Source organism: Tetrahymena thermophila (genome assembly GCF_000189635.1).
Source record: "Tetrahymena thermophila SB210 genomic scaffold scf_8254776, whole genome shotgun sequence".
In the NCBI taxonomy this organism is placed as follows: Eukaryota; Ciliophora; class Oligohymenophorea; order Hymenostomatida; family Tetrahymenidae; genus Tetrahymena; species Tetrahymena thermophila.
The window spans coordinates 353,386-367,144 of NW_002476534.1; the positions used below are offsets into that span (position 1 = coordinate 353,386).

Consider the following 13,759-nt stretch of genomic DNA (forward strand, 5'->3'; position numbering starts at 1 on the left):
ATTTTTTTTGTTAATTTGTATTTTAAAAATTTATTAATTAATTGATAAATTTATTACATGCTTATTGGTTTTATTTTGAATTGATTAAAATATTTCTTAAATCAGTTTCTATTTTAATAATATTTGTAGACTTATTGAAGGTAGAATGAAATAGAATTTAAAATTTTCTTTCGGAAGATGAAAACCATTTGAAATAAACACCTAAAGTGAAAAGAGAGCTATCAAATTGCAATTTTTTGTTTAGGAGCTTAAAAAATTTTCAAAGACCTGGTTTTATTAAATATTTACAAAAAGAAATAATAATTAAATAATATATTGGCATAATTAAAAAGTAAATTGAAAAATTAACAGAAATAAAATAAGTTAGTGAAATCAATACATAAACAATTAAAATGGAAGGAAATACCACAACAGAAACTTCAGGATCTGAGTCTGATAGTTAGTATTATGACTCTTTTGGAAATTCAGTGTAAGGTATAATAGGCGATTTTGAGTCATTCGATCATATGATTCATTAAGGCATATTAATAGTAGAATAAAATAATAATGACAAGAATAGTAATCAACTCAACTAAAACTATGCAAATGATGAAACATATGAATCAATATAATTCAAAGGAAGTAATCATTAACAAAAAATAAAAGAATTAAACTCTTCAATTGGTGTAAGCTGCATGTCCAAAATTATGCATGATACTAAGATATTTTACTTTTGTAAAATGTATAAATTTTATGCTATTGCATTGATTTTCTTGAATAAATAGACCAAATCTGAAGATGAAAGAAAGCTTTTATTTAACTCATGTCAGAACTTTGAAAAACTTCATAACAAATTAAAAACCATTAATGAGTGTAAAAATGACGATTTCATGAAAATAATTTAAAAATAAATATCTCATGTGAAAATAAATAATTAAAATGAGATTAGATCAAATGAAAACTTGATATTAAAAAAAATTGAATAAGAAAGAAAAGATTATATTAAATCTCTTTTGAGAAATTTAAATTTTCTTTTGGATTAAATTATTTGCTAATTAGATAAATCAACAAAATTGGAAAAAGTTGAAAATTAATTTTATGATCTATTTGGTAAGATGAAATTTAAGCATTTAAATAGTCTCCTTTTTGAGAATTAAAATGATTAGAAAGCAGAAGAAATAAAAAGAGAAAAGAAATTTTTATCAGAAAACTTAACAAAGCTTACTATATCACATATTGATGGTGATCCAATCAAATGCCAAAATTCACTATTATTTAATTTAAAGTGAAAGCAAGCAAGTATATTTTACCGATATAAATATATTTAATTAATTGTATAATGATAATTTCATTTTATTAAATAAATTATTAACTTATATTTTATTTTAAACATCTTCCTTCTTTCATTTACTTTAAAAAATTAATTTATTAGATTTTTTTTTATTTATTTTCATTCATTTAACATTCAAATTAAAAAAATACTAACAAATATTTATAAATTATAATATTTCCTAAATTGTTTCTTCACTTAATAAATAATAAGGATTAGCATGAGTAATATTTTAGTTTCTAAAATAATAAAAATTAATTTATAAATCTGCTATTTATTTATTTATTTATTTATTTATTCATCAACTCTGAAAATAGATTTTCGCCCTCTTTTTTCACAAAATAAAAAAAACCTACAAGAAGAATATTCATTTTATCTTTTCTAATATCAACAATATAAATTAAAGTCTAAGCCAATTTACAAATTACATTTATAATTTTTCTTATTAAACAATCTCAAAACCAACTCAAGAAACAAATTATTCCAATTTATTTATTTGAAAAGTTAGTCAGAAAATTATTTCCAAAGATCGTTTTTATATTATTAATTTTAGTAAGAAGAAATTAAAAGATAGAAGTAATAAAAAAATCACTTTGTAAAAAAAGATTTGTTTGACATCAAATAAATATTTAAAATTATTTTAGGATAGGAGGTTAGTTATATAAATAATGAAATTTGTATTAGGGATTATTTCATTTAAGTTTGAAGTTTTGAGTTTTCAATGAATAATTTATATTTTTGTAGCCCTCTTTTTATTTTATATTATCACATCAAAAATAAAAAATGTTTACCATGAAATATTTTTAATAAACAAATAAAGAATCTACATTTAAATTTAATTACTTTTCAAGAAATTTGAAAAAAATAGTAAAATTAACTCTGATTTTAAGATTATTATATCTAAAAATTAATAAGAAAAAGATAGAATCCTTAATATAAAATAATCTAATTAAAAATAAAGGTGAATTTATTTTTTTTTTAATTTAATAAAAATTAATAAAATAAAAAATATCTAGAATAATATCAATATTATTTTGGTAATTTTGATGTTAATTTTATTTTTAGTATTTTTTAGTAAAAGTTTGTTGTTTTTAATCTGTTAATTATTTAAATTAATTCTTATGGAGTAAAAAACTATACATTTTATCATATTTATTTAAAAAAATAAACAGCTTATAATATTTATCTGACTTCCACAAATTACTTTCAACATTTTATACTACATTGAAACTTAAACATTTTTTTAGGATAGTTTTTTTTTTCATAAATATCTCAACCAACAGTGTAATCTTTCATACATTATTCTATAGGTAATGTGTGAATCAAACATCTAAATCATAAAAATGAATGGAAAATTTTGATGATATCAATACTTTCGATTCCATATCTACATTATTAATTATTTTTTTTATTGGTTTTTTTAGAAAAGAAGATATTTATATAAATAAAAAAATTGAATTTTAGTTAGTCAATTTGCTTATTTTTTGCACTGAACTTAAAAAATTGATTTATTGTTTCACTAATAATGAATAAAGGATTATTATATTTAGAAAAATTGCTTTATTTATTTTTAAAAATAAATATTACAATAAATGTTTCAAGATGTAAAATATTTCTATTGTTTTTTTTTTTGAAATATATTATAAAATTTCATAATATCTAATTAAACTTATTAATTAGCATAAATTTAATTAAAGAGAATCTTCCTTTTTTAAATTTTCAAAGAATACTATTCACTTTTATATAAAGAATAGAGTAAATTTAGAAAAGATATTGAGGAAAATTCTTTTCAATTTTTTTAGTATATTGCTTGAATTTATGTTAAAACCTAAATATTTTATATTTTAAATGAAATCTATGCATTTTTTAAATTCATTTTTAAACTATTGGCATTTTTTATGAACTTTTTCAAAAATTGTCTTTTCGTCTTTAGACTTTTTGTTTACTTGGAATTGTCAATATTATTCTATTTATATTGATATTTTTTTGGTATTTTTAAATGCACACTTGAATTAAGTAGCAATTTCTTAAAAAATATTTATAAAATTCTTAATGTCCAACATCTAAAAAGAGAGATGCTTCATTTGAAAATCTTGCTTTGATATTATTTTATGAATTAGTTTTATTGTTGCTAATATTTATTTATTTATATTGAATTCATCCTTGCTGGGTACTTATAGCATCCCTATCAAAAGTCCTTAGCCTTTAAATTATTATTATAAATGCTTGAATTTCAATTATCAAATAATTATTATATATTATTTATGTTCTATTAAATAAAATTTTAATAATTTTTTTAGTCCAGTGTATGAGTTGTGTGTGCAATAATTTATTTATTTATCAACGCTAAGTGAGACTCCGTTTAGAAGGAGATTATTAATATAATTATTTATTATATGATAAGTGATAGATAATTATTTATAAATGTTATGATGAGCTTTATAAATTGTAGCCAAAAATAATTTTATTTGTGCTTATCAGGATGAAAATGTTATCAGGATTAATATCTAGAAAATTTAAGGAGATTTAAATTTGTTTTACTATTTTAAATACAAGGTCAGTATATAGAAAAGTAAAATAAGATTTGAGTTAAATAGTAGCAATTTTATAATGAAAATGACATAAAATCAATTATTAATCAAGTAGTATTTTGATTTGATTTATGCTGAATTAGCAGTCAATCGCTGAACCAAAAAATCCAAAGGTTAAACAGACTTTGCTAATTAATAAATATATAAATAATTTAATTAACCAAAGAAATAATTAATTTAGATAGCAAAGATAAAAAATAGATAGGTACTATTATTCATATCATTCATAACTCAAAAAAGTAAATTAATAAAAGTAGAATCATACCTTCTATTAAATTAAACAATAAATAAATAACATCATAATTTAATTCATTGATAATATTAAAAACAAATTAACTCAAACAAGCTCTAAAATCCTACCAAAATGAATAGAAGAGTTATCAAATCACAAAGTATTGAAAGATAAACACTCACTAATATGAATGTGTCTAATGGCAAGGCTTAAGTTATCAATAAGGCCAAGGTAATTTAGCCTACCTCAACCTCAAAATCTTTATCTACTACTGAATTCAATTGGGCTCCTACTACTGTTAAGGGTAATCCTTTAGGACTTAAGCCTCCTTAGTAGAGAAATTTGCACGTATTAAAAGTCAATTCTGTCTCAGGAGGAAACAGCAGAGAATTAAGTAGTAGCTCCTAAAAGTCAAACGGCTTAAATATATCACCTGTAAAGACAATTAATAACAAAGCTCCTATTTAAGTAAAAGGTAATGCTCAAGTCTAAAAAATATCTGATGGAAATGATGGTCTCACTAAGAACAGAGCTAGCAGTGCCAATAAAATTGATCCAATTTAATTGAAGTAAAAATCGTTGAGCGAAATCAATAAAATAGAAGGCTTCATTGAGGATTAGAAGGCTAAAATAGAATTTTCTTAGAATCAAAAAAATGTAAAGCTTATTAAACCTTAATAGGTTAACCAACCAAAAGTTTATTCTGATACTAATTTGTGTGGATCTGGATAAAATAGCATCCTTGGAAACAGCACAATGGAGTCACAGGATCAGGAAAATTCAATCAAATCTCTTAATGACCTTAATGAAATCGATGAAGTATATGAAGGCATTGAGACTCCTATGAATCCTAGATAGGTTGGAGGTCTTCGCTAAAAACCAGTTGATGGTTTCGGTGAACAAGAAGAATTACTTAAGATGATTAATGCTATGGAAGAGGTTAGAAATTAAAATAAAACTTTAGAAGAAATACAAGAATTAGAATAAAAAAAGGAATAATTGCGTTTACTTAGAGAAAAGTAGCTCAGAGAACTATAAGGAGAAGTTCAAGAAAAGACTTTTTCAATCACCTTCTTACGTAATGAAATGAACTTCCGTAACATTCTACGTGATAAGTTTGCTAACAATAAATACACTAATATTGACATTATCTTTGAAGATGATGAAGTCTAGCTCACTGATTGCGTACTCTTTGAATCTTAAAATGATTCTTTGAAACAACTCAAGCTGAGCTTCTCAAATGCTAATAATTTCAATGAGGAAACACTAGGTGCTGTCAAATACATTAAGCTTAGAAATTTACAAAATTTAATATTGAACTTTGCAAGAAGTAGAAATACTAAATAAATGATTAACTACTCTTTGTTCAACCTTGCTTACATTCCCAGAGTAGAAATAAACTTCTCTCCTAACGATTAGCTCATATACTATAAGCAAGAGCAATACATCCCTATCGATTATTCAAACTTTTAAATCTCAGTTCGTGATTTGCAAAAATTAAATCGTCACCTGATTGAGTTCTAAACAACACATTTATCATTCAAATTAAATGAAAATACTTATCTATCTACTGCCACCGAAGATGCAAGTTTAATACGCAATCCAAATAAGCGCCGTACTGTCCATCGTAGATAGAGCTAGCTGTACACCATGCCTCATCAAATAAAAGCCGTTACCCCAATTCACTAAATTCCTACTCTTCAGAATGAACAAATATTAAAAGAAATAGGCCATATTTTTGCAAAATTAAAGAACATCAAAATTAGCTTTAAAAATTGCAATTTAGCTGAAGTAAACGTTCACAGTTTTGTTACCGGTTTGCTTGAAACAAATTCTAATGAGGGAGAATAACTAGTAGGTGTGTTTGGTAACAATTTCCTTGAAACCTTAGAAATAAATTTGGAAGGCAATCATGCAATTTAGGAAGGATTTTTCTAAATGTTCAAAGCACAAAATTTCAAGAAGCTCAACAGCTTAACATTAATTTTTGACAAGAGTAATCAAATACTTAGATAATATGAACAGTATAATGCTTTCCACTTCATTTCTTACTTGAAACATGTCAATCATGTGAAATTTATCACAAACTTTGACCAAGTCATTTATGAACATAATCTTTCTTATAGCAAGGTTTATTTGTCTATTTCTTATTTAGACATATCTCCTTTCTAGCTTGTAGATATTCAAAAAGCAATAAACTTCTTCAAGAACACAATCGATTTAACTCTTGATATGTCAAACAACTACAAACTACCTTATAAAATCATTAAAAGCTTTTTCAATGAGCTTTAGTGCTTAAAAAATAGCGTTAAAAGGTTGCATTTCAATCTCTAAAACTCAAATATTTCTGAAGTTGAGTTTATTTGCCTCTACCTTTCTGTTTCCCACATTCCTCATTTGACAGTCAAATACGATTTTGAACTCTCCAATTTACTTAGAATAACTGATTCATATTCTAGACTCTTCCTTCACCATTTAGGTGAAAACATTCTTGACAAAGAAATGTACAGAATTAAATTTACTTACTTGCTTAACTTGCTTAAACAAAACCCCTATTCTTTCACACACGCAGCTATAAATTTCTATTACAACTATGGTCTTACACCTGAACTCTTTGAAGAACAATTTAAGCCTTTCTTAATTTAACACAATGAGCTTGTTTCTCTTAATCTTGATTTTAATTACTGCTGCTTCTAACCTGATTAGGTTTTATAACTCATAGAAACTGTTCTTAGTAGTCTATAAGTAAACTAACAAGAGTAAAAACCTTTTACTTTAATAAAATTAAGCTTCTTAAATAACCATTAAGTGTCCCTTGAAAACTTAATGGCTGTTTTCAAAAAATTCTTAAGAGTTATACCTTAATTACAAGGTTTATAAATAATTACTGACTAATACTTTATTGAAAAGCTTAACCAAAAACCAATTGTTGTTTAAAACTTAACTATAAATGCAGCTAACCTCAAAATTAACAAGCTTTAAGACATTTAGCTCGTGGCTAAGAAACTCTATGTAGCCAAAAGAATAATGCCTGAAAAAGATGAAATGGACTAAGAAGAAAATATAGATGGTGAAGAGATGACATAAAGCATGCTTATGCCAAAGCTATTTGACCTAAATGTACCTCCTCGTGTGAAAAAAGTACTTCAATCTACAGTTAAACCAATAGGAATTATTACATACGAACATGAAAATCCAGCAATATCTCAAGTTTCCCTTCAAAAAAATATCAAAGAATTAGCTAAAAACCACCCATATGAACAAGTTTTAGTTCTGTGTGAAACATATGCTAACGAATTAGAAGAATTACATTCTTCAACAAAAAAACTTAAAAAATGAACAATAATATTTTCCTAAAAATTTTGTCTTCTCTTACTTATATAAATCCTACTTTAAAAAAAACTAAAATTTATTGATTTGTTTCTATATTTTTAGGTATTTGTATAACATTTATCTATCTACTTCACACTTAAAAGTATTTTTTTGCTTCATTAAAATTTTTAAAAAATATTTAATACTTGTTTAATAGATTTAAAAAATACATTTTAGAGCAATTTTATTTCTGTGAATTAAATTCCTAAATATTAACTTTTTAAATATTTCTAACTTGCACAAATTGATCATTTAAATCATTAAATTAAATTTTATGAATCAAAAATAATTCTGATCAAATTAAAAACAAATTTTATAAAAGGTTATTAATCAAATTTACATTTCAAAATAAAAAATATAATTATTAGGTATGAAATCAAAACAAAAAAAAACTTAGGTTCTTAGTCAAATTTAAAATAATTAGGAATGAATATTTTCAATAGGTAATAAAATATATATAAACATTGATGATTGATTAAAATATATAATTCAAATAATTTAATTTTATTATGTACAAATAAATAATTATTAAGTTAGTTAATTAGTTATATTGAATTGAAAAATATTTATTCATTGATTAATTGTGATGACTTTTTCAAAGCCAAATATACTTGAACGTTGTGAGCGACGCTTGTTGCGAATCTAAATCTGAGGACTATAATCAGATTTAGCCACTTCCCAGCCATGTTTGAATCTGTCTACTAAATCTGGATTAACAATTGTATATTAAACAAAGTTTATCAAATCAAAAGTCCTTTATGCTAAATATTGAGTTCCTTGCTCATAAGATAAGGAATCGTTAGCTATTATGGTACCACTATAAGCATTTCTCATTTCTTCAAAAAAATTAGGAATTTATTTATTTGGGGAAATTTAACCAAATTAGTCAACTTATTCCCCACTATTCTTAACCAATTCTAACTAGGAATGCTTTTTTATTTCTACAAATGCTATTTTTTTTCTCTCACATTCACTGAGTATGTATTTCATTAACTGTAAAGGATTAGAATCGTACATATCGTTTGCACGGCCAGTTGGAGAAAATTTTACTCCCACCTTATCTGCACCATAAACACCTGTCAATGCATCTAAGCATTCAAATAAAAATTTACATCTTTTCTATATATTTCCACCATATTCATCATTTCTGGAATTTGTTCCATCTTTTATGAATTGGTCTACTAAATATCCATCAGCTGCATTTAATAAAACACCATCAAAGCCAGCTTTCTTTGCATGGATAGCTCCTTCTCTAAACTATTATACAACTTCTTATATATCTTAAATATCCATTTCTTTTGGAATAGGGTAGCTTTCTAAAATTTCTTGATTTCTTGTTCTTATTGCAATAGGACTTGGCGCAATAGGTTAATCTCCTCCATTAAATTTTCTTAGTACAGCTCTACCAGGATGCCATAATTATAGCACAATTTTAGCACCTTTCTAATGAACAATATCAATTAAGCGTCTCCACTCTTCTATCTATTCTTCTTATTCGTCCATATGTTCAGAGCCATAAAATGAACTAGCGAGAGGCGTTATTTAATCGTATTCAGCAAAAATTAATCCAAAGCCTGATCTCTCAGTATAGTAATCAGTCAAATAATCTTCTTACTAATCAGCTTATGGTTCAATTTATAGCTTTGAAATAGCAGTCATAACGAATCTATTCTTAACTTCTATAGAACCTACCTTAGTAGCTTGAAATAAGTTGTTGACTTTTTTAACAATCGGTACTACTTAATTTGTCTACTAAGAAGAACCGCAACCCATTTTTAATAAACAAATTAAGATCTACTTTTTGTTTTTTATTATTTTTTGTAACAAAATATAATTTACAATTATTTACTTTTTACAAAATTGATTAAATCAAATATCTTTAGTTGTCTTCAATTAGTTTTTTTTGCCAAATCTATTTTAATTTTCATCTTATTTTCTTTATTTACACTAAAATTGAATGAAATTATGATCAAAAGAAGATCAATCAATCAATCTATTTTTAGGATATTTTCCAATAGAATTTTGATAGATTAGTACTAGAAAAATAGACAAATTTTGAATTATTAGCTAATTCAAAGAATTTATTAGCTATTCAAAAAGCGTAAGTTCTCTTATCGTTTTTACAAATAAATGTATTTTCATTTTTTTAAACTTTTCAGCCTATGAGATTTTTTGCCAAAGTTAAAAAGTAAGTCTACAAATATCTAAGCTAAAATATTTACAAACAAGGAACAATTTAGTTCTATTGATAAATGTTAAGTGTAAATTAAGTTAAGCAACTAATTTATATTTTTAATTACCAAAATACCTATGGATGGACTGAGTGAGTTTATAAATAATAATTTTGCTATTAATAATTTAGCAATTAAAAGATTAATGTCCTCAATCATATTTAACTAGAACTTTTAAAAAATACCAAATACAAAAAAAAAATTTAAATTAAATCATATTTATTTTTAATCAATAATTATTAACACATAGTAAGGAAGTAAGTAGTCTATACCTAATTATGAAAATATTAAATTAGTAATATATTATTGAAAATTCTATTGATTTATCAAAATAATCATTCATTTTATTCAATTTCAGCTATAAAAATTTTGAAATAAGTTTTTTCCCCTCTAAATATGGTAAAATATAATGAGCTAGAACAAAATTAAAAATATAATCAGAACTAGGATTAAAGAATTCGAATCTAAAAATTAGAAAATAAATAAATAAGAATAGTAATAACATAATAAAGTTATTAAACTTAAAATTTGAAATCTTAAATCGATATTTATTTTTAGAAAATATAAATAAATTCGAGCTAAAATATTTAAATTTTAATGATTAATTAAACAAATTAACAAATATGGTTATTATATTAATCATATTAATTTTTTTAAATTTAAAATTAATAAAATACCTTCAATTATTCTTTTAAATTTATAAAATTAATATAAAATTACTTTTATAATTAGTGTATGTATATACAATATTTTGTAGCAAATAGAAAAAAATATCTTATTAGAACTAGAATAAAAGGATATGAACATAAATACTGACAAATAGAAAAATAAGAATAACAATTAAACTTATAAAAATTGAATTTAAAATTCAATAACATTTCTAGAAAATATAAAAATAATAAAATAAATATTTATTTTATTTTTTATCTTTGACTAAATAATCTTTATTATTAGCTTATAATAATAAAATTATTTATTTACATTTCAGTAAGTTTATAAAATTTGTAAATTAACATTAATTAGTTGAACAATAAGTAAACAAAAAAACTTAGGTTTTAATTTAAATTTATTTTAAAAATACTTATTAGGTAGCAAACATATAAATTCATTTTTATAGTTTTAGATTCTATTTTTATTTAATCTTTATTTTTTATGATATAATAAATTAAATTTGTTAATACTCATTTTTGTAACTATAATATTGTAACTATATATTTCTACTCTCTAATAATTATTTTTATAGTAGGAAATAAATATTTAGAATAATAATTTAAAGAAAATTAAAAAAAACAAAAAAAGGTATCAAAATAGGTTTCGAAACTGAACAAACAAAATAAATAAGTAAAAAATGTTTAATCAAGGATTTAATTTTTTAATGAAGAATACTAAATTTTTAATCAAATATTTAATTTTTAGAGTTAAGCATTTTTTTCATTCATTTTATATGTGAATAAAAAAAATTAATTAAAGATAAAAAAATTTAAATTTCCTCATCAAAAAATTAAATGTTTGATTAAACATTTTTTAGTTATTTTTTTTTTCTATCAGGTAATAAAACCTGTATCAAAACCTTTTTTAATTTCTTTAATTTTTTTAAAATATATTTTATAAAATAATTTTTATTATTCTACTAAATATATAATTTCTTACTCAAGAAATAATTATCTGAGAATAGTTATATTCTAAAAAATTATATATCAAACAAAATGAAAGATTGAATAAAAATTATAAAAATAAATATTAATTGTTACAGATTTCTTTTAGTTAAAATCAAAAAATTTAAACTACAAAAAATACAGAAATAAGCTAATATTTTGTTAATAGATAATCTTATCTATCTAACTTTAAGAAAAACTAATTTTTATTTAAATCATCTCAAAAGTTTAATAAAGGAAAGTAAGAAAGAAAAAGAATATTTTTTGCTTAATTTGGGATTTTCTTTTGAAATATTTGAGGGAATTAATTAATTAATTTTATTTGAATAAAAATATATAAACAATTCTAAATTGAAATCGGTCATATGAAATAAATGATGTAATTATATTCATTAAGTATTTAAAATAAATTTCAACTCAGCTTATATTTTATTTATTTGATCATAATATGTTGATAGCTTTTAGTTTTTCCATTATAAATCATTAACTTTTTTATCATATTTTACCTAAAATTTATAAATTTTTTATAAAAAAATCTGGCAATAAATTTATTATTTATTAATAAATGAGAGCTATTTTTAATCTTAGTAATGACTTTTTGGCAAATAATTCTTAATTCTTTATGGGCTGATTCAATTTTTAAATAGGCAGTTTTGGAAAAATTCACCATAAAAATAAATTTTAATTGAAAGAAATAAAAATCAAATGAAGAATAAAAAAAATCTTAAATGAATCTCTTAATCAAATAAGTAAAGAAGATCTGTAAAAGTTATACAAAAATACGAAAAATTCAAAATAAATTATCAATTAACTAATTATATTTAATACATATTTATCAATCTATATATATCATTCTTATTTTTTTGCTTCATGTCTGTGATAGTCATTGTAACCTTTTTCACCACCAGAGAAAAGAAGACTGAAATCGGGCATAGCGACTTCCCAACCGTTTTTAAATCTGTTAGGAAGATCAGGATTTGCAATAGCGAGCTTAGCAAAACTGATAAAGTCAGCCTTTCCTGTAGCAAGCAATTCCTCTCCCAACTTTTAGTCAACACCATCATTCAAAATTAAGGTACCAGAGTAGAGAGGTCTGATTTAATCAAAGAAGTTAGGAATTTGAACTTCAGGTAAAGTCTAACCGTGTTCATCCTTACCATTTTCGCTTGAGCTTACTTCAGTTTTATTGTGTCTTTTGACTTCAACGAAGGCAATTTTTCTTTTTTCTAGTTCCTTAAGGACATACTTAAGTGATTCAAGAGGATTAGAGTCATACATATCGTTATATCTTCCAGTAGGAGAAAGTTTAATACCTACTTTATCAGCTCCAAAAACAGAAATCAAAGCATCAAGAGCTTCGAATAAGAATCTAGCACGATTTTCAATGCTTCCACCATATTCATCAGTTCTGTGGTTTGTTCCATCCTTTAAGAATTAGTCTACTAGATAACCATTAGCTCCGTGGAGTTGAATTCCATCAAAGCCAGCTTCTTTAGCATTAACAGCACCTTATCTAAATTCTTCAATGACAGTTTTAATATCTTCTTTGGTCATTTCTTTAGGAACAGGGTGAGGTCCCTTAGTGTATGCATGAGGAGTTCTGATTGCAATAGCAGAAGGAGCCAAAGGATCAGAGCCGCCAATGAATTCCTTAAGAACAGCTCTACCAGAGTGCCAAATTTGTAAAACTATTTTACCACCCTTTTCATGAACCTTTTAAGTAACTTTCTTCCATCCTTCAACCTATTCTTTTGAATAAATACCACCTGATCCAGGGAAGGCGTTTGATAAAGGAGAAATCTGACTGCATTCAGTAAGAATGAGTCCAAAATCTGCTCTTTAAGCATAGTAGTCAGCCATTAAGTCATTGGGGATACCAGTAGTTGGATCACCTCTGCATCTGGTCATTGCTGCCATAACTAATCTGTTTTTGACTTCAATAGAACCTAATTTTCCAGAATCGAAAAATGTTGCACCATTTTTTTTAATTTCTTAAACTGCACTTGAGCTTGAAGAAGAACAACCCATTATTAATATCTTGAAAATATTGTTTTTTTTATTGTTAGTTTTTTGATTGATTTAGTTTTTTAGTTAGCTATTTAAAAATTTTATAATAAATAAATTATTTTGGATTCAAAAACTGAATAAAAATTTTTAAATGACAAAAAAAAAATATTAATAATGGAAAAAAGATAGAAAAACAATAAAATTTATTTAAAAATTACATCGCTGTTTACCCACTTGAAAGTTTTCTATTCGAAAAATTAAAGAATAAAAAAAGTATCAAAGAAAATTCTTAATATAATTACTAATTAAATCTTGTATCCTTAAATTAATTCAGGCTAGAAAATTAGCTTTAATAAAATAAA

At 23.6% G+C, this 13,759-nt stretch overlaps 4 protein-coding genes across 4 annotated transcripts; 2 read left to right on the forward strand and 2 right to left on the reverse strand. All coding sequences in view use genetic code 6, as the record gives it.

Moving 5' to 3' along the window:
• Positions 1-392: 392 nt before the first annotated feature.
• TTHERM_00160840 (hypothetical protein) lies at positions 393-1,268 on the forward strand (the record flags this gene model as incomplete). The annotated part of the gene is made up of 1 exon (XM_001009814.3): positions 393-1,268. The coding sequence occupies one exon, from the start codon at positions 393-395 to the stop codon at positions 1,266-1,268; it is 876 nt and encodes a 291-aa protein (XP_001009814.1).
• Positions 1,269-4,264: 2,996 nt separating this feature from the next.
• Positions 4,265-7,471, forward strand: TTHERM_00160830 (hypothetical protein; the record flags this gene model as incomplete). Its single annotated transcript, XM_001009813.3, has 1 exon — positions 4,265-7,471. The coding sequence occupies one exon, from the start codon at positions 4,265-4,267 to the stop codon at positions 7,469-7,471; it is 3,207 nt and encodes a 1,068-aa protein (XP_001009813.1).
• Positions 7,472-8,074: 603 nt separating this feature from the next.
• On the reverse strand, positions 8,075-9,277 carry TTHERM_00160820 (FAD/FMN-binding family oxidoreductase; the record flags this gene model as incomplete). Its single annotated transcript, XM_001009812.1, has 1 exon — positions 8,075-9,277. The coding sequence occupies one exon, from the start codon at positions 9,275-9,277 to the stop codon at positions 8,075-8,077; it is 1,203 nt and encodes a 400-aa protein (XP_001009812.1).
• Positions 9,278-12,239: 2,962 nt separating this feature from the next.
• Positions 12,240-13,418, reverse strand: TTHERM_00160810 (FAD/FMN-binding family oxidoreductase; the record flags this gene model as incomplete). Its single annotated transcript, XM_001009811.3, has 1 exon — positions 12,240-13,418. One exon carries the CDS (start codon positions 13,416-13,418, stop codon positions 12,240-12,242), a length of 1,179 nt encoding a protein of 392 aa, XP_001009811.2.
• Positions 13,419-13,759: the final 341 nt, after the last annotated feature.